Source organism: Oryzias melastigma, linkage group LG14 (assembly GCF_002922805.2).
Source record: "Oryzias melastigma strain HK-1 linkage group LG14, ASM292280v2, whole genome shotgun sequence".
Taxonomy (NCBI): Eukaryota; Metazoa; Chordata; class Actinopteri; order Beloniformes; family Adrianichthyidae; genus Oryzias; species Oryzias melastigma.
In genome coordinates, this window is record NC_050525.1 from 17978442 (window position 1) to 17996420 (window position 17979).

A 17979-nucleotide genomic window follows, 5' to 3' on the forward strand; every position below is an offset into this window, starting at 1 on the left:
CTGTGGGTCAGTAGCAGGGGGACTCGCTTTGGACAAGCTTTGGTTTCATCTGACACACATTCAGCAAACAGGGTTTTATGATAATCTCCACTGTTTAATGGTCACAGTCAAACCACATTATATAAAATCATATTTACACTAATAGTTTAAAATGAAAGAAAAAACAAAGAAAAAAGTTGGACCATACACAAACATACCTCAACGTCTGTCACTACATCAGCATGCTCCCCAGAAAGCAGCAAACACGCAGAAGAAAAAAAAAATCCACATTTAAAAAAATGAAAACCAAAAGGGAGTAAAGTGCACGTTTGACAGACATTTCTGATCGCAGAGAGGTCTCGTTTGCCTAACATTTCAACAAAAAAAAGGATTTTTAAAAACGATGTGCACATCCATGTGGTAAAAATTGTGCTGCACAGTTGCACTCCCGACACAAAATGAGATTTAAAAAAAAAAGAACAAAAAAAAATAATATATTCACCTACAGGTCAAAGTCTTGACACAATATAAACCTTTACATCCCAAAGAGAACACAGCAAGAAACTCACAAATGTACACTCAGCCTTTAACGCCTAAATCCCGCCTTTTTCTCTGCCTTTGTCATTCATACTTCACGACTGTCATGAGGTGAAAGATGTTTTTAGTTTAGTTTGTCACGGGGTGAAATGATTTCTGATTGAAAGGGGGATCCGAGGAAACCAGAACCTAAAAGTTGTTACAGATTTTAGAAATTTGAAAAAAAAAAATCATTTTTTGGCCTCAAAACCAGTCCATCCTGAGTTTTGATTTTTTTTTTTTTTACTTTTGATTATCTTTTAAGTTGCACACTGATGATTCGGGTTGATATGTTTACACCAATCAGAAAGCACGTTCAGATATTGATGGGAATCTGAGTAATAAAGACTACATTCCACCATTAAAGGGGTTGGAGCAGTGAAACGGCTTTAAACACAGAATGATAAAGAGTCAACCAGCACAGCATGAGGAGTGCATGGAGCCCAAACCACATTCACAACACCTTCCACACACTAATGATTGTTTCAGCTGCTTTCCGAAAAGGTCATTTTAGCTCAAGCCTTCCTTTCATTCCAACTCATACGTCTGAGTTTTCCAGAGGCTGAGGAAGATGTGCAGAAAAACACAGAAACGACTAAAACGTGTCTTTAAGGCAAAAGGCATCGGTGGGTTCTGCTGAATAAATCTTATATCTGTGCGACGGATTTTCCCAATGCAGGCGGGTGCATGAGGGTCACATGGTGTGGTACGGCGTGCTGACGGTTCTTTTTTTGAGTCGCCTCAAGGGGTGAGTTCTTCCATATTGCTGCCTTGTTGTCAGCAACGTGGGCCCAGGGGGGAGCCAGGAGTCCTGACCGGCGCTTAGGAGTCTCCGGAGCTGTTGATTCTGTGGCGGGGGGTCGCTCGCTTCGTGAAGCGTCTTCGCTGGGATATAGTGGGTTTCTGGCTGCTCGCCTTCTGAGCGGGTCGAGTTGTGCACGCGCTGCTTCTTGGACTCGTCCCCGGCCGGGTGGACCGGGGTTTGTTCGGAGGGAGTCGCCACGAGGGAGCAGCTGAGCTCCCATTCGTTCAGATCGTTGGCGAGCAGTTCCAGGCAGCCCAGTTTGGCCAGTGAGGCGGAGCGCTTCATCAGAGAGGGCGGGGTCAGTCCCGCCTGGCGAATCCTGGCTTCCACCAGCTTCTTTTGGAAGGTGCTTCCTCGCTTCGCAGACGGACCGGCGTGGCAGGCCTTGCGGGTTCCGTCCATGCTCACCTGCTGCAGGAAGGCGCCCAGCTCGCACAGGGTCTCCCACGTCTCCCTCATGACCACGTCGCTGTGAGCTCCCTCCATGAAGCAGTCCCAGTCTGTGCCCGACTCCAATTCTGTCACGCCCTCCAAGCACAGGAAGTTGATGGAGGCAAACGGGGACTTGGCAGAGTAGTGTAAATGAGACGAGGTAGACAGCAGTCTGGTATCAGCAGGCTGGAATCTGTGTCCCTTCTGAACCTCCATTCCAGCAGTTCTAGACTTCCCACTATCTCCCTCCTTCAGAGCGCCAGCCGCTGACGCCTGCCTGCAAACCGACGCGCTCGGAGGCGGAGACACTGTTGACGTGTGGACGCTGTGCGGACGGCGCTGAGAGTGGGAGCTGCAGCCAGAGAGAGATGGCGGGGACGAGGAAGGCGACGGAGTTTCATGCTCCTTCTTCATTCTTTGCTCTAACTGTTGAGTGGCACGCCGGACGGAGCCCCGAGTCCAGTTGCTATAGAGACGAGGAGAAGTCCCATCATCCTCCTCTTTATTCTTCACTTCCTCTTTGACGTCTGCAGGCTCCTGCTGAGAGATCACCTCATCCTCGCGCTCCTCCGTCTCTGGTTTTGTCACGTTTTGGTCTCGGGAGCTCTGAGCTACAGGTTGGCAAAGGGTCTCTGAGGACTTGGCTCCTGTGACCTGCACAGGAGCGGGCGTGTCCTACAAAGTGGAGATAACCTATTTTCATTACAAATGCAAAGACTGAATTTATCAGAAAATCAAAACATCAAGAATTGCATTTTTCTAAATGTACCACTAGGGGGCAGACTTAAACTTAGTTTAAAACTGGTATAAATATTTACCTATGGGAGAATTTTTATACAAAAAAACATTTTATTTGCACAAATACTAGAGAAATTGCTGCAAAAAATAGTTACCTTTCGTTCCTCTTCCTTCTCCTCACTTGAGGGGACTGACTGGTTTTCTTTGCCACAGCTTTTCAGCAGGTTGGAGTTCTGCGCTGCAGCTTTGCTGTCTTGACTCATTCCCTTGAACTTCTCTCTGGCGCTGAAGAAGTTGATGTGATCCGCGCTATGGCCAAACAGCAACACGTTGTCTTGTGGGATGGCACTGACGAAATCATTAGCCGAGGACGGATTCGCTGCTGCACCGTCTGACGACAGGCCAGATGCTGGTCTATCGCCGTCATCTTTTCTGATGGACCCCGGTGGCGAAGCTTGGTCTGCGCTTGGCGTTGTGGAAGCAGGGGTCGACGCCACAGGGGGTTTTGTCACAGCTGGAGAGCAGGGGGGTCCCTGCGGTTTGATGGGCTCGTCTGTGTTTGCAGGAGCTGGTGACGGAGCGGGAGAAGGGAGCGGGTGGTGACCAGGTAAAGGTGGGTGGGGCTGGTCGACCAAAACGCTTTGTGCAAAAGTCACTATGTTCGTCTTTTGAGTTTCGGGCACCACGGTGGCGGCCATGGGCTCAGAGGGACGAGGTGCTGAAGGCCGCTCCTGCGAGGTACATGAAGTGTTGCAGAGCAGAGGAGATAAGGTCACAGAACCAGCCGCGGAATCCTGGCTGCTCTTGGCGGCACGAGAAGAAGCCTTGAGGCTTTGAGCTTCAGCGTCACCCGATAGAGTCGCCAGCCCTTCAAAGGAAGAGGAGCCAAGCTGATTAGACGAGACGCCAGCGTCGGGCTGGGAGGAGGAGGAGGCTGCTGCTTTGCCGGGTGGAGTTCCCATGGACTCCAGCAGTTCTTTCATAGATTGACCAGGGGTGATGCTGGCCTGGTTGTGCGGGTCTGAGCGACCCAGACTGTGGGGCTGGGCATAGCATGTGGACAGAGGCTCGTGGTGCTCAGACAGATCGCTATCAGAGTGAGAACGCCACAGCTTGTTGTGCCGCTGCTTGCTGTGGAAGAAAAGAGAAGTTATTTTCTTTCCTGAATTTCCTCTTTGTTTTTAATATATATAATAAATAGCTAATGTGACCAAACATCTTCCCCTCCAGATTAATGAAGTTTAGAGTATCTTCAATGCAAGAATGCTTAAAAGTCAATTATTGGAATTGATCTTCACTTAGAAAATAAATTATATCAATGCATCAAATTCATCATTTATTTTCCTTTAATATCATAATAGCTAGCATAGCTATTATTATGCTATTATTTTTAAACTATTATTAATTTCTGTTAAAAAAAATATATATATATTTAAATGTATTAATGAAAAATCCTCCTGTTTTTACCCCAAAAAGCAACATTCTCAAGAAAGCTTGTTATTACAATCTGAAAATTTGATTTTTATTGGAAATGATTTGAAACTTAATCAAATTGTAAATCCAGACTAGTGTTTTGGCAGTGTATTTATCAATACTAAAAAGGCTAATGGCAAGTATTAAAACCTCTAAGAACCCATGCTAACATTTGTCTGACAGAAAAATATCAGAATGTGTTCTGTGGTTCACTTGGTGTATTCCACATTAGAAAGTGTGTAGGGGGGGTTCTTCTACACCCTGCATGAGTTGTTGGAATCATCAGTGATCTGTCTTTACCTGGCCAGGAGTATTCCCTGATACTCCTCCAGCTGTCGCATGAACGAAGGGTTTGGCTTGGTCACAGTGCGGCGCTCTTTGACGTACGCAAAGGCTTTTTTCAAATCCCAGCCGTACTCCTTCATGGCGTAAGCGATCACTGTGGCGGCAGAGCGGCTGATTCCCATTTTACAGTGCACCAGGCACCTGGCCCCAGACTTCCTGGTGGAGATAAGACGGACAGTCGTTAGGGATCACCCTGATACTGCAGATTACAGAGCAACTGCAGGGCTTTCAAAGAAGTCTACTTAAAAAGAAAGGGAAAAAAAACTAAGACTTGCAGTCTGTTGGCTTTTGTTAGCTTACTTCCCCCCAAAATTGAGGTTTTCTTTCTATTGGGTTCAAATATCTAAAATTTATCTAAATTTTAAAATTACTTACTTGAATTTAAGGGAGTTTGATATTAAATACTCAAATATCTGCCAACGTTCAAACTGCATGTTAAGGAAAAACTAATCAGAAAAACTTACTTTGCTCTTGATATGAACTTAAAGGTGTCGTTCCAATAGGCGAGCAGGTCAGTAGCTTCCTCGTCGTAAACACGGATGTTGTGGTACTCGAACACGCCGGGGAAAAAGTTATCAATCTCCCTCGTTACATTCAGGATGTACTGGACTCTGAGTGGTAAAAACACACAAAAGGTTAGAAAAACACGAGACACAGCAAGGAGCGCAATCCCACCAAGCCCAGAACATGAACATAATCCTTGGATACGAGTTCTTTAATGCCTGTTTTTACTGTCCTCAGTACGGAGAGGAGATTTGTTGTTTTTGCCCGGGCTTACCCGCTCTTCTGCAGCTCGTCTAGATTGGATGCATTCCACTCAGATCCCTGAAAGAAAGAAGCAAAAGCATTCCTAAAGACTTGTTTAGCCTTCCACGCAGCTAAATCCCACATTAGGTTATCCAGAACCCACGCCAAACCAAACACCACGCAAGGAACGCTAAATACTGAAAAGCTCCAACAATAACACAAACTTATAACAGCTTCTTACAGTTTTCAAAGCACGTGTGCGCGTCATGTGACGGTCAAACGCAGCGGGTCGACCTACCAAGAAGACATGATCAAAGATCTCTGTGGGACTGTCCATCTGGCCCAGAATCACAATCATCTCGTTGTCTATGAATTCCTTGAACTCCCGCAGGTTACATGTCATGCGCATTTCCAGCTCTGTTCGGATCTACACGCAAAATTAAAATAGATTTTAGAGTTAAAAATTTGTAGAAATTTCACACGGATAATTCAAGTTTTAACAACTGAAATTGCAGACTTACTTCTTTACAGGTAACGTTCTCCAGATCTTTCTGCGTCATGATTTCCCTCAAGCTGGTTTTGATCTGCCTCTCAGTTAGTTCTCTCTCTGTGGGTCTGTAGTCAAAACGGAGCAAAAAAAAAAATAAATAATAAAATATGCAACAAAAATAATGGAAATATTTACAGGTGACTAAACATCCGCAAAGGGATGAACAATAATGCTGTTACAAACGATTGTTTTAAAAGTCGACTAATCACCGATTATTTTTTCCAATTAGTCGACTAATCAGATCATGCATAAAGTGAATGTAAAACACACATCTTAACCATCATTAGCTTTAAACTAAAAACTAAATGTATAGCATTCTCTGTAGTAATACTGGTGTGAATACTGGAAGCTGAAGTTTGGCTGCTAACAATGCTAGTGCAGATAGCTGGAGATGCTGAAATTGATAGATAAACTGCTGAAGTTGATAGCTGAGATCACTGAAGCTGAAAGCCAGCTGAAATAATAGTTAAATGCCAAATTAGCCTGAAAAAAATGACAAAAAGCCAAAGTTTGCCAAAACAGCTAGCATGTAGCTAAAATATTAGCTAAGCTCCAAATTAGCCTGAAAAAAGTGAAGAAAATCCTAAACCAGCCGAAACAGCTAGCATGTAGCTGAAATATTAGCTAAACTCCAATAAGGAACAAAAACTTTTTAAAAAGCCCAAATTAGCCAAAATAGCTAGCCTGCAGCTGAAGTATTAGCTAAAAAAATTTCAGGCCAACATTGTAAATAAGAAATTGTTCTTAATGTTTTGCCTGGTGAAATAATGAAAAAATTCTAAATTAGCCCAAACAGCTAGCATGTAGCTCAAATATTAGCTAAACTCCAAATGAGCCTAAAAAACCTTAATACCAAAATAATCCAAAAAGCTAGCATAATGCCATTATAACTTTCAACTTTATCACACTCTGACTCTGTATAATATAAATTAACGACTGATCCACTATTAAATTAGTCGTTGACTATTTTAATAGTCGATTAATCGACTAATCGTGACAGCCCTAAAGGACCATCAGTGGTCACGTACATGTCAGAGAAGAGCACAGGTGAGTCAGCGCGGTGGGACTGAACGTCCTGCATGGCGTTCCACTCGTTGATGCGGGTCTGGTCAGAGGACACTCTGCTTTGATAGTAGCTGACCCATGTGAGAAACAAGCTGCCTGGAAAGTAGTTGTGGCAGCGAGCGACTTCACATGCTTTATGGAGTGACTGCAGGGCCGACCTGCAAAAAAAAAAAAATGTAAACGGAAGTAGAAGATGTGTTTTAAAAATTAAAGTTGATTAAATGCAAAAATGTCAATAAAAAAGGGTAACTCACCACATGGCCTGCACGGAAACAGGTTTGAAAACATGAATTCTGTTATCAGTTGATACGCTGAAACCTCTGGGAGAAAAGAAGAACAAATGCAGGGGAGAGAAAAGAAAAGAAATAAAAGTCAGCCATCTTTTCAAGAGCTTCTTTGACGTATAGTTCTGCATGTAGACTGCCGGAGACACCCTCACCCATCTCCATCCAGATGTATTAAAGTGTCACTCCATAAAGGTAAAACCAGGCCCACAGAACAGGACCTAAAGCAGGAAAAAATAAGTAAAAATGAAATAACTGCGAGCAATAAACAGGTAGGATCACGTGAGGTTAAGGTCACCGTCTCACCCGTCTACAGGACTGAAGTCCATCCCCAGCACCACGCTCTCCTCTGTATCCTGGCGACCGTTGGTTGAGACGACCACCATGTAACGGGTCACCTGAGGACCAGTGCTTTCCAACCGGACAGCCTAAAAAAAGCAGAAAAAGTGATTATTTTGGCAGTTCCAACGAAAAGATCAAACCCTGATTATCTTTACATCTGTGTACCCACCAACTTGATGTTGTCCTCCGGCCTGAGGAGTGTGAACATTGTCTGGAGGTGCTGCTGGATGTCTCCTGTCACGTAGAGAGACGCAGTTTTAACTATTTTAAAATCAACAAAATGTGGCGAGGAGGATACGGGGTCTCACCTGCATGTTTACTCCGCAGCTGGGAGAAACGAGACGAAGTGGAGAGGGGGGAGCCATTTCCTCGAGGTAAGAAGAGGGCCGCCCCTTTTACTGTCAGGAAGCTTTCGCTGATGCTGCAGACACAGAGGGATGAGGGAAAAAACAAACACTGGAAGTTAGTCGTAAACACACACTCAGGGATTGGGAAATATGTTCCTAAAAAATACGTCAAAACAGTAAATTGCGTCTGAAACTATTCAAGTAAAATAAAAATGCTGGAATAGCCTCTTAAAAAGATAAAGAGTTGACAGCTTCTTCTTAGACCACCCAACAAAAGTGTAAAATAACATTTTACTTTTTAAAAAAAGTGTTTTTGGATTGGGTGGAGCAGTTAGAAAAATGTTTTTAGAGATGATTCTGCCAGAATAAATAAGACACTTGCTGTGCTTCATAGACTGTCTTTATTGATTTTGGACTATTATTGCAAATAAAAATATCACATTAGACATTAAGTACATTTATAAAAAAAAAAAAACTATTTGTGCTGTCAATGAGTTTGTCCACCAAATGCATCTGAGAAAAGTTCTTTAGCATAAAAAAAAACATTTTTTTCCAAAACAAATGTCATATTTTCTAAGATAATGCACACTAACTCCTGAATATTTTGCATGTTTCTTAGGGATTTATCTGGAGCTGGAAGACACATGACAGTGCAGCAAAACCAGCTGCTTCTCATTACATCACAGCTCAAGCGAGCTGGAAGAGTTCAAAATGTTCAGAAGTGACAGAGCCACACCAAAGATCTATCAGATTACCAAAAAAATAAAAGAGGGACGGACGGGCTCTTTCCATCTATCAAACAACTGAGTCTTTTCGAAACAGCAGATTTCCCCAACTGTGTTTTATCCTTCAACAAGACACACGTGGAACTTCCCAGGCTTTGCCTGAGACATCCGTAATCTCTGAACAACCACCTAGTATGGACTTAGGAGCTCCTGCTAAGCTACTCAAGCGCTCCCGCAACAATACAATTATGTAATGGTCTCAAGATGCTCAGTACATTCCCTTTGGTTTTGAAATATATGCCGAAGTGAGGTTGAAATTTAGAAATATAATACATTAAATCAAATTGGCACTAGGATGTGGCCAAAATCTTTAATTTTTTTTATTTATTTTTTTTAGAAATAGTGAAATGAACAGCAAGAACATTTTTCCCATCTTTCCTGGGAAGAATTTGATAAAGTACGAAAGAAGGAAATAGAGTCAACCAATTATATTTTATGTTAATTTATTTTATGTATCTTGTTTCCATAATTAAGTTGGCATTAACAATAACTTAAGAAAATAACTGGGAATTTTTTAAAATATATGTTTCTCTTTAAAAATTGTATGTTTAAAAAGTTTCTAATCTACTGAACTTTTATCTAGATCAGGGGTCTGCAAACTTTAACGGTAAAAGTGCCATTTGGTCCAAGTTTTTATGGACCGAAACTCAGCGAGAGCTGCAAAGTTTGACCTCAAGTTAGAAAAACATTTTTTTTTTTTTTAGGTTTTTGAGGTCATTAAACCATTTATTTATAAAATATAGCTTTGAAATGTTTTCTTCAATTTATTTTTCTATATATAACAAACTTCTTTCACTTTTGACAGCAGCAGAAAAGTTCCTTTCAAAATAAAACACATCCTGTGTTTAATCAGATCCTCCAGCTGTAGCAGATTTAGTTAAATTAAAATGCAAGAAACTTCAGTTGTTTTATTATTCTGATTTTTGTGTTCCTTCATCTTTTTTCTTCTTTAACTAGTAAATAAAAACAAGGGTTTTTAAGTGAAGAATCCACTTTTTTTATCTATACTTGTAAATGCAACAAGATAATGTCACTGATGATAAATCAATTTGACAGTAGATTAAACATTTACTATCATTTTCATCAGTTAGGTCAATCTGGCATGTCAAAAATCTAAGCAAAAAATAATTAAATAATTAATTAAGTCTGAGGTTTTCATTGAAACCAAAGAGATGGAATGGAGGGATAAAAGAGCAGCATGTGGGTCCGGGGCCTCAGACTGCAGACCCCTGATCTCGACTATTTGAACTGTGAAACTTTTTTTTTTAAATTCACACTATTGTGGTAATTTCTTTTTTTTATATTAATTTGTTAATTCTGGTTTTAACTATTTTAACACGTGTAAAAGTCTCCCCAGTGGGGATTAATAATGATTATAACAATTTTAGCCATAAAAAAAAACTTTATTTTCTCTGACAAAGTCTCTGCAGAGCAGCAACAGACCATTAAGAATATGTCTTTGAGATGTGGGTGGGACTATTAGTACGGAGTAAGCCTTCCCACAGTTCCCATCATCCCCTTGTTTACAAACTCTCCCGCTGGCTTACAGCCCTTCACATCGGTGCAATGTTGGAGCTATCCAACCATAAAGCTTTTTCAAACAATACTTTTTTTCCATCTGCTTCTGATTACAACTTTTTGAATAAAGACATGCTCAGGAATGCTAATTTAAGCTTAATTTTCTTAATATACGTCCTCAGAAAATAGCTACATGTTAAAGAAACATCCTCAGAGTGGATATTTAACTGTGTCTGTTTTTTATGACAAATACAATGTTATCTTGCAACAACTTGATTTTAATTTTCTGTTTATAGTGATGCACTTTTTATGCATTATTTGTCACTTTTAGTTGCAAGTTTTACCATGGCAAACAGTTGTTTTAATATATGAATGTTGTAAGGACCTTAAAGCGCTTTTGGAATTTCACTATACCAATGACAATAAAGATTTATCTATTTAAAAAAAAAAAAGAAAACTAAACCTTTTTTTTTGTGTTTTTTGGCAAACACAAGCGTCTCTTAAACCCTTTCCCCTCTAGTTGAACAGCTCTGACATCACTTCATGAGGATCAACGCGGATTAGACACTAAAAACTTTGGCAATGATGACAAGACTAGAAACAAAAATAAAGCACCAGAACATCCCATGTGTCTGTTAATTCGGGATCCTCGTGTTAATTGTGATGGAGAGTGAATGAATGAATGATGCCTTAGGGTACACTGTGTGCTCCATCCATCATTGTGTTGATTTAAGTATTCGCGCCTAAACAGATTATTTTTTCCACAATATTCTTCTTTATCAGTCACCAAAATGAGGACTTACAGTTGATAAATGTCTCCCTGCGAGAGTACGGAGTTCTCACTGAAGTAGGGTCTCCCTTTCCCAACGCAGCAGTCACACATGCAGGCAGCCGGCGAGCTGCGCGGAGCAGTCACAACACCCGGCGGCATCACGGAAGCCGGGGAGGGACAGTCAGACGCGGGGCTGGTGTCACGGACACTCAGAGATGGAGGTGGCCGCTTCAAACAGCGCAATGGATATTACGGCCGAACTTCTGATATAAAGTCGCTCATTTTGGGCGTAAAGTCGAAAAAAAGTTAAAACGGAAGACTAAAATGTGAGGTAGCAAAAATTAAAAGCGTGGAGATAAGCTGTCTCGGTTAAAAAAGGGTTGCAGGGAAGCAGGTGCCTGACTGTTCGCCCTGTGGCTCCGTTGGTCTGCAGCAGGCTGCGGTAAATCCTCTAAACCTGCTGGAGCTGAAGGGGAGGAGCCACACAAGTACGGAAAGCCGAATTGGACAAAATTAATCGCGATACCCTGAATTTTGAGTGTACACTTTTTTCAAATCTATATTCGATATATTACTAAATCAAATTAAAACAAATAACACAATAAATTATATATGTAAGTTTCTCTATTAAAAAAAAAACACCAATGTGCTTAAAGATCCACTAAAATAAAAAACGTGTTTTTAACATGTTCTCCAATGATGGAGGACATATAGAAAGAAAACTAAGCTTAAAATGGCATTTCTGTGTATTTTATTATTCAATTTTTTGTAAATCAGGAGCAGACAAATTTTTGGTAGAGAATATGAGCAGAACTTGTGATAAAGTCCAGAAACCAAGCTACCGCTCCGGTCACACAGAGACCGGGCAACCTGGACCTCATACTGCCAGAGCACTATTCACAGGACACCACAGGTACTTGTCTAAAGCACATCAATTGCATGGTGAAAAAAAATATTCAGGTTGCCAACAATAGTTGATACAGAAAATGTTTTCCTGTATCTCTCTTTAATGTGTTCTATTGTCCTTTCCCATAGATTTCTTTTTGTTTTTTCATATCACAAACTAGAAATACATTTAGTAGAGGACACCAGATTCTAATTCCTCCTCTTAAAATAATAAACCACACAAAGCCATCATTCGGTGGAAGTTTTTCAATTTTGTTTTTTGATTCTCAAGTCATAATTAAATAGAAATAGAAACCCACATGAAGGGAATAAGTCAAGTTTAACTCCAATATGAAGGATAGAGGTTTTGATTTGGTCTCAGTTCTTCTAGATTTGGTCAAGTAAAAGATACTAGGATGTGACAAATATTTTCAAGATATCAGCTGAGGAGAGCTTGGCTTTAGAAGGTGATCTATCTGAGCTATAATTTACAAATGAGCTGCTGACAACTCAGTGGACAATGGGATGATTATTGAAACATTACTAAAACAATTCTGTACATTTACTCAATGTTAATTACATATTTTTGAGAGAGTGAAGGTCAATCAGTTGTCACACACATTGGAGGGTCCAATTTTAAGACTATTTTTTGTGATTTGACAAAGAATTTGAAGCCAAAACCTCAGAGTGGACACTATCTTCAGCTGGATTTCCAGTGGACTTCTGATCTCTGCTGCAGTAGGACATGAAACAAACTTGTCTAACTTGTTTTTGGCCTTTAGGAAGATTCTCCCCAGAGTCATCCACACCAGATACCGTGTGCGACTGAGAACAACAACGGAAAAACGATTGAGAAATCAGAACGGGGACATCTGACATGTCGTGTGCTGAGAAGAAATCTGATCTTGGACGGAGTTGCACTGCTTGTTGATCTTCATGCTTTCAATTTCTAGGGTAGATTACATACCGGCTGAGAGTAAATACGAAGGCTATCTCAGGAAACAACAACAACTCCAATGTGATGGGTTTTTTTCCCAGTAAGGTCTACTTGTGTAACACTGTTTAAGTGTGGACAAACTGTTCAGTAATGTCTTTTCTGCACTTTAGCATATTATCTCTGATTCAATTTAATAAAGAACGCCGGCAACTTGATTTGCTTGTAAGCTTTTATTCTGTTGCACCTTGTTTGTTATTCAGTTAAATATCTCTTAAAATGTCAATCTATTTCCTGGATACAAAGAAGTTAGTCACACCAAAAGAGATGCAGAATGTGTGTCAAAGCCTGAAGTCAAACTGGCCACCATGTTGATCAGGAGATATATTCTTCCTATAAATGTCCTTAAACCACACCTATCTGATGGCACACCTGCTGTAAGCAACCCACGACTGTTTGTTTGTTTGTTTACTGACTGTTTGTTGTGGGAGCCATTTCTCAAGTTCCACCTCAGTGTTTTCCTTCTTGGCTCTTGAAATTTACACCCAACCGTGACGAGCAGTGAAGGCCAGGATGTGGTTTTCACATGCAGACAGACACCAGACACTTCTCTAAGCTCTATTGTTTCTACATATACAAACACACCACCAGTTACCTAAGTGATCATAACACTGCATATACTGTAAAGGGCTCATTTGGCATTAACAAGGGTAGTATTAACTGAGTAATATTAACTTTTATTGGCTAAATTGGTCAGATGTTTGAATCAAAGCATATTTAATCCGTTTGTGGTTGCACCCGAAAAATGACATTCAACCAAAGTCTTTCCCGCTCAAAATATTCTTGCTCATAATGATAAAAAAAAAAACCACCAGATATGATCATCAGCTGTAGAATCCCGTTAAAATCTGCCGTCTCCATATAAACTCCCTGTCGTGGGTCAGCCAGTCGTTACCGTTTCAACTGATGTCACGATCCTGCTGATGTAACTGGGTTTAATCACTGGCACTGCGGTGGCTCCTGCTTACGCAGGCACACGCGCTGCACTGCTGTTCAACCCCGAGTGAATTTCAGCTACCTGTGTGTCAGAGATGAGCGCTGCTGCAGCTGTTGACTTCAGCTCCACCACAGACTCTGACGTCAGCAGAGCGCCAAGCAGGAGAACAGTCTGCTCCACAGATTTATTGTTAAATCATATGCAGATTCACTCCTGGTTACTGGAGTTAAAAACACTACAAACGAATAAGGATAAAAATATCCACAAAGAATGTAATGGAATTCTGCTTTTACTCACCAAAAATTAATTTTAGAGTAAAAGTAAGAGCTCAGTCTTTGCAGATGAACCCACATGAACCGCTTTATATGTTTTACTACATATATTTTGCATCAACAGTGTGGTTACATTTTAGTTCTCACAAATAAGAACGGAATGTACTTCCCCTATGTTGCATTTTTTTCTACCTGGCAACTTTGAAGAAAAAGAAAAACAATAATTTACATTTTTGTGTAAGATCATCATCTCAGAGTTATAACAAAATATAGGATTTAAAAAGCATGGGAACATAAAGTCATGAAGCAGTTTTACAAAAAGCTTTCAACGGAGAAGTGAAATAGCTGCTTAATGTTATGTTTTTAAATTTGAATGAATTGTCTAGGATGTGTGTAACTTTCTGATTTTTGGACAGGATGTCCTTGGCAAAGAGATCAATGGATCACAATTAAACTTTCCTGGTTAAATAAAATAAAATAAAATAAAATAAGTGCTTAAGTATTAAAGTAAAAGCCTAAATAAGAAAGGCAAAAGCAAAAAAAATGTAAATAAAAGATGCACAAGGTAGTAAAGAAAAAAGTAACATCAGTTATTATTCCTTTTTTGAATAAAAAGTCTAATGAGGAGAACAATAATGCCTAAAATAAACTAGAAAATTGAAAATGTCAAGTCCTACAGAATCTGACTGCCTGCCCCCTTTTGGATAGAAACCAGTGGACTTTTTCTTGAATCTTAGAAATTAATTTGAAGTAACCAAAGCAACTTTTACCCTAAATAACAGTGACGATATTTGAAGAAGAGATACTGCCTTTAAAAAAGAAAAAAATATCTCTATCTTTAACAAAATTGACCAACTAATATAAAACAAATATGGCCTTTTTTAAGCTGCTTTAAAACGTACAGTTTTACACCTAATTTAAAAGGTGACAAAAATCGAGGAATTGTCAGCCTGTTTGAATTCCACCAGTTATCTCAAAGGTGTTTGAAAAGATCACGAAAGAGCAACTCAAGTCTGATTTTCAGGCATATATTCCATTCTACGTCACATATCACATGGTTTTAGAATCAAACATTCAACAGAAATCTCAATCAAAGCCATCAGTTGGTGAGTGATGGGGGCCATTTTCCTTAATCTATACAAGAAATGTGACAACCGCTGAACAAACTGAGAGGCCACGAGCTACAACTTCTCCAAGCAAACACAAAACTAAGATCTTTTTGATTTGACCCAGAGTACCATTCAATAATATGAAGTTTACCACGGACACCAGTGAAGATTAGAAAAAAATCCTAGAAAAGTTCAGCGTGTTCTTGTGGGGTCCAGATGACCCCATTTTTAATGCAAACATGCCTAGAGTAGCACAAGAGTAAGGCCATTTAAATGGGAGTGCCCCAAGGCTTTACATTAGGACCCTTGCTCTTTAGTATGTATATAAATGACCTCTTGTTATGCTGATGACACAGGCCTCTACTCTAATGAAAATTAAATAGATGTTGATATCAAATTGCAAACTGCAACTCTCACAAATAAGATTCAGTTTATTTTATTTTGAACACTATTTAAAACAATAAAACAGTCAAACAGGAAACAAAAGAGTAACCAAAAAGAACAAGTACACACATGATATAGTGTTCAAAAAGGGGTGGGAGGAAGTTAAAAAAAAACTTAAACAAAGTACCATAAACTCAATAAAAGGACAAAGAACTCAAAATGTAAATACACTTAAATGCTTATATATTTTGTCATACTAGACAAAAACATAGATATAAAAATCCATATCAAAATAAATAGAAATGCATTTAAAGCCAAAAATGCTAAAAATAACAACAATCCTTTAGCCATCGAGGCTTAAAATACTTGAATATCACTATGCCACTATTGTAACATAATTATTTAAAACATATATCATAAGTTTTTACATTTTGGTCAAATATTAACATTTTCATCTTTTATTTTGAAATAATACTTTTTTTGCTTCATTTTTTAAGAAAATGTGAGAATATTACACAAGAAAACATCACAAGCAGTTGGCAAGTCTGAGGAGAATTTAAATCAATATCTAAAAGAAAAAAAAGCTTTTAAAAATACAAAATAAACAGAGATAAAAGATAAAGAAAAAGCTAAAAAAAAACTGTGGTTGTTGGAAAAGAATGAACGCAGGGTTAATTCCCAGCTGTGCAAATACAGACAGCCCCAGCTGGGTGTCACAGATCTCCAATTACCAAACGGACACACAGACTATGAGTTTGGGAGTGGCGACCAATCTGTCCACGGATCAGCAACACATCTTACTTGACCCACATACTCCCTCCTCACACTCGGACGCTGCTGCCCTCTAAAGGAGAGTCGACAAATCACTGACAAGCAGCTCACACGAGAGGATTTCAGCCATTCAAGTGTGATTAAACTCCCAAACAGAGAGATATAGTAATTGTATAAAAAGGGAAGTGAGCGTGCTGATTGATTGGATTTCAAACGAACGGCTTGGGCAGTAGCAGGAAATCGCTGATTGGTGGTGGACTTTTTGAAACAGGACAAACCAGATCTCCAACCCCCATGCGACAAGGGGCAGCACCAGATTGAAATGCGACAATGGCAGCGCAGCTCTTTGTTAAATCAGAGGAACACTGGGAAGGCCTTTGGTCCAGCACAAGAAAACTTTTTATTTGGAAGCATTGCAAAAAGAAGCTTTTGATTTGGTAAAGTGATGACTTGATGGATTAAGTTAGAAGTAAAACTAGTAGAGTAAAATCTTTATCCCACATATATGAAGATGAAACGTAATTTCAGTACATTCTGAAGGAGAAAAGCGGCGTTAACGCCGCTTTTCTCCTTCAGAATCTACTGAAATTACGTTGAAAAATGTACAAAGTTGATGATGCAAAAATAAAAAAACTAAATAAATGTATGTTTGAGTAAATATGTACCTCCTCTGTTGAGAACGGCGGTCATCCTCCCCGCTACCGGACTCCTGGAAGACACAAAAAATACATTTTAGCAAACTTTAAATAACTTTTTATACATTAAATCCATGTGCAAATCCATCAAATAAATGTTTATGAATCCTTGCAATTTGATGGTCAATTTTCCTTTTTCTTCAACTAAAATCGGCTTGAAATGTTATGTTTTCACATGCTCTTAAAAAAGAAAACTCCTTTTTTGTTGTAAATTGTGGTAACACTAATAAGCAGTGGCACAGACAGAAAGGAAAGGAAAATGGGCAGCTCAATTTACACATTGTCAAGGAAAATTACCTCAGCTGGATCCTAAAGGTGTGGCCACTCCGACAAAAAAAAAGCATTAAGCCACAACCAGGCAAAAACTAACCAGCTAAATCCAGTGTGTAAGAGTGTTAAACGGCAAAAGCAAAATTTATTTTATACTACAACAGCAGATATTCAGCTCATTTACTGTAAATTTCCCGACATCGTTATATTAGAATAGCACATTTATAACAATAAAAACTGCAATGGAAATAAAAGTGATAAATATAACTGAAGAGAGAACCAAACGTGACCGAAGAAGATCAGTGGTTTCAATTTTGGTTGAAATCAACTGTCCAAATGATATAAATAAGCATTTAGAATTTAGTATTTTTTGTCTTTTTATGTACATGCAATGCAAACAAAAAGAGGTCCAATCATAAGCTTGCTTCTTCCAAGTCAAAACCTGAATACATTTCTCTGTCAAATGCCATGCATTAGTATTTATAACTTTAAAATCCATATGATTAAGAAATATTTTACCTTTTTTTGTAAAAGAATCGGACTTTAACGTATCGCCAAAAAGTTAGTTGAATCCTTTATGTATTGCTTTGTGGACCATGTGTCGAGATGCGTATTGAAGAGGGAGAGATACACAGCACTAATAACTGGATAAAAATATAAAAATACAAAGTGGATAGTAAAGGTTATTTCTAGGTTTTATAACACTGTAATAACAACAGTTGGGAGGGGTTTTAGCGCTTTCAATTAAAAACCCACTCCGGTGAAAACATGTGGCATTTTTATCCATGATGGAGGACATAAATAAAGGAAATTAAGCATAAATAGCAGTATATCTTTATTCAAATTGCTGTGATTCTAGGACAGATGAAAAAAAAATGCATTATCAGAATTTTTTTTTTTTTTA

The 17979-nt window shown here is 39.3% G+C and overlaps 1 protein-coding gene across 2 annotated transcripts in view; it reads right to left on the reverse strand.

Moving 5' to 3' along the window:
- Positions 1–73: 73 nt before the first annotated feature.
- ssh2b (slingshot protein phosphatase 2b) overlaps positions 74–17979 on the reverse strand; it is a 20231-nt gene continuing 2325 nt past the window's right edge. Inside the window, exons 2-15 of one of the 2 annotated variants that reach the window (XM_024265796.2) lie at positions 16776–16819; positions 7645–7757; positions 7506–7570; positions 7301–7422; positions 7150–7215; positions 6965–7030; positions 6674–6868; positions 5617–5710; positions 5394–5522; positions 5127–5173; positions 4813–4959; positions 4304–4504; positions 2686–3661; positions 74–2467 (exon numbers count right to left, since the gene is read on the reverse strand). In XM_024265796.2, coding sequence (XP_024121564.1) covers positions 1250–2467; positions 2686–3661; positions 4304–4504; positions 4813–4959; positions 5127–5173; positions 5394–5522; positions 5617–5710; positions 6674–6868; positions 6965–7030; positions 7150–7215; positions 7301–7422; positions 7506–7570; positions 7645–7757; positions 16776–16819 — 3483 coding nt within the window. In that variant the 3' untranslated portion in view covers positions 74–1249. Of the gene's footprint in view, positions 2468–2685; positions 3662–4303; positions 4505–4812; positions 4960–5126; positions 5174–5393; positions 5523–5616; positions 5711–6673; positions 6869–6964; positions 7031–7149; positions 7216–7300; positions 7423–7505; positions 7571–7644; positions 7758–10789; positions 11246–16775; positions 16820–17979 lie in introns of those variants that run through there. The other variant, XM_024265795.2, reaches the window with a different exon arrangement.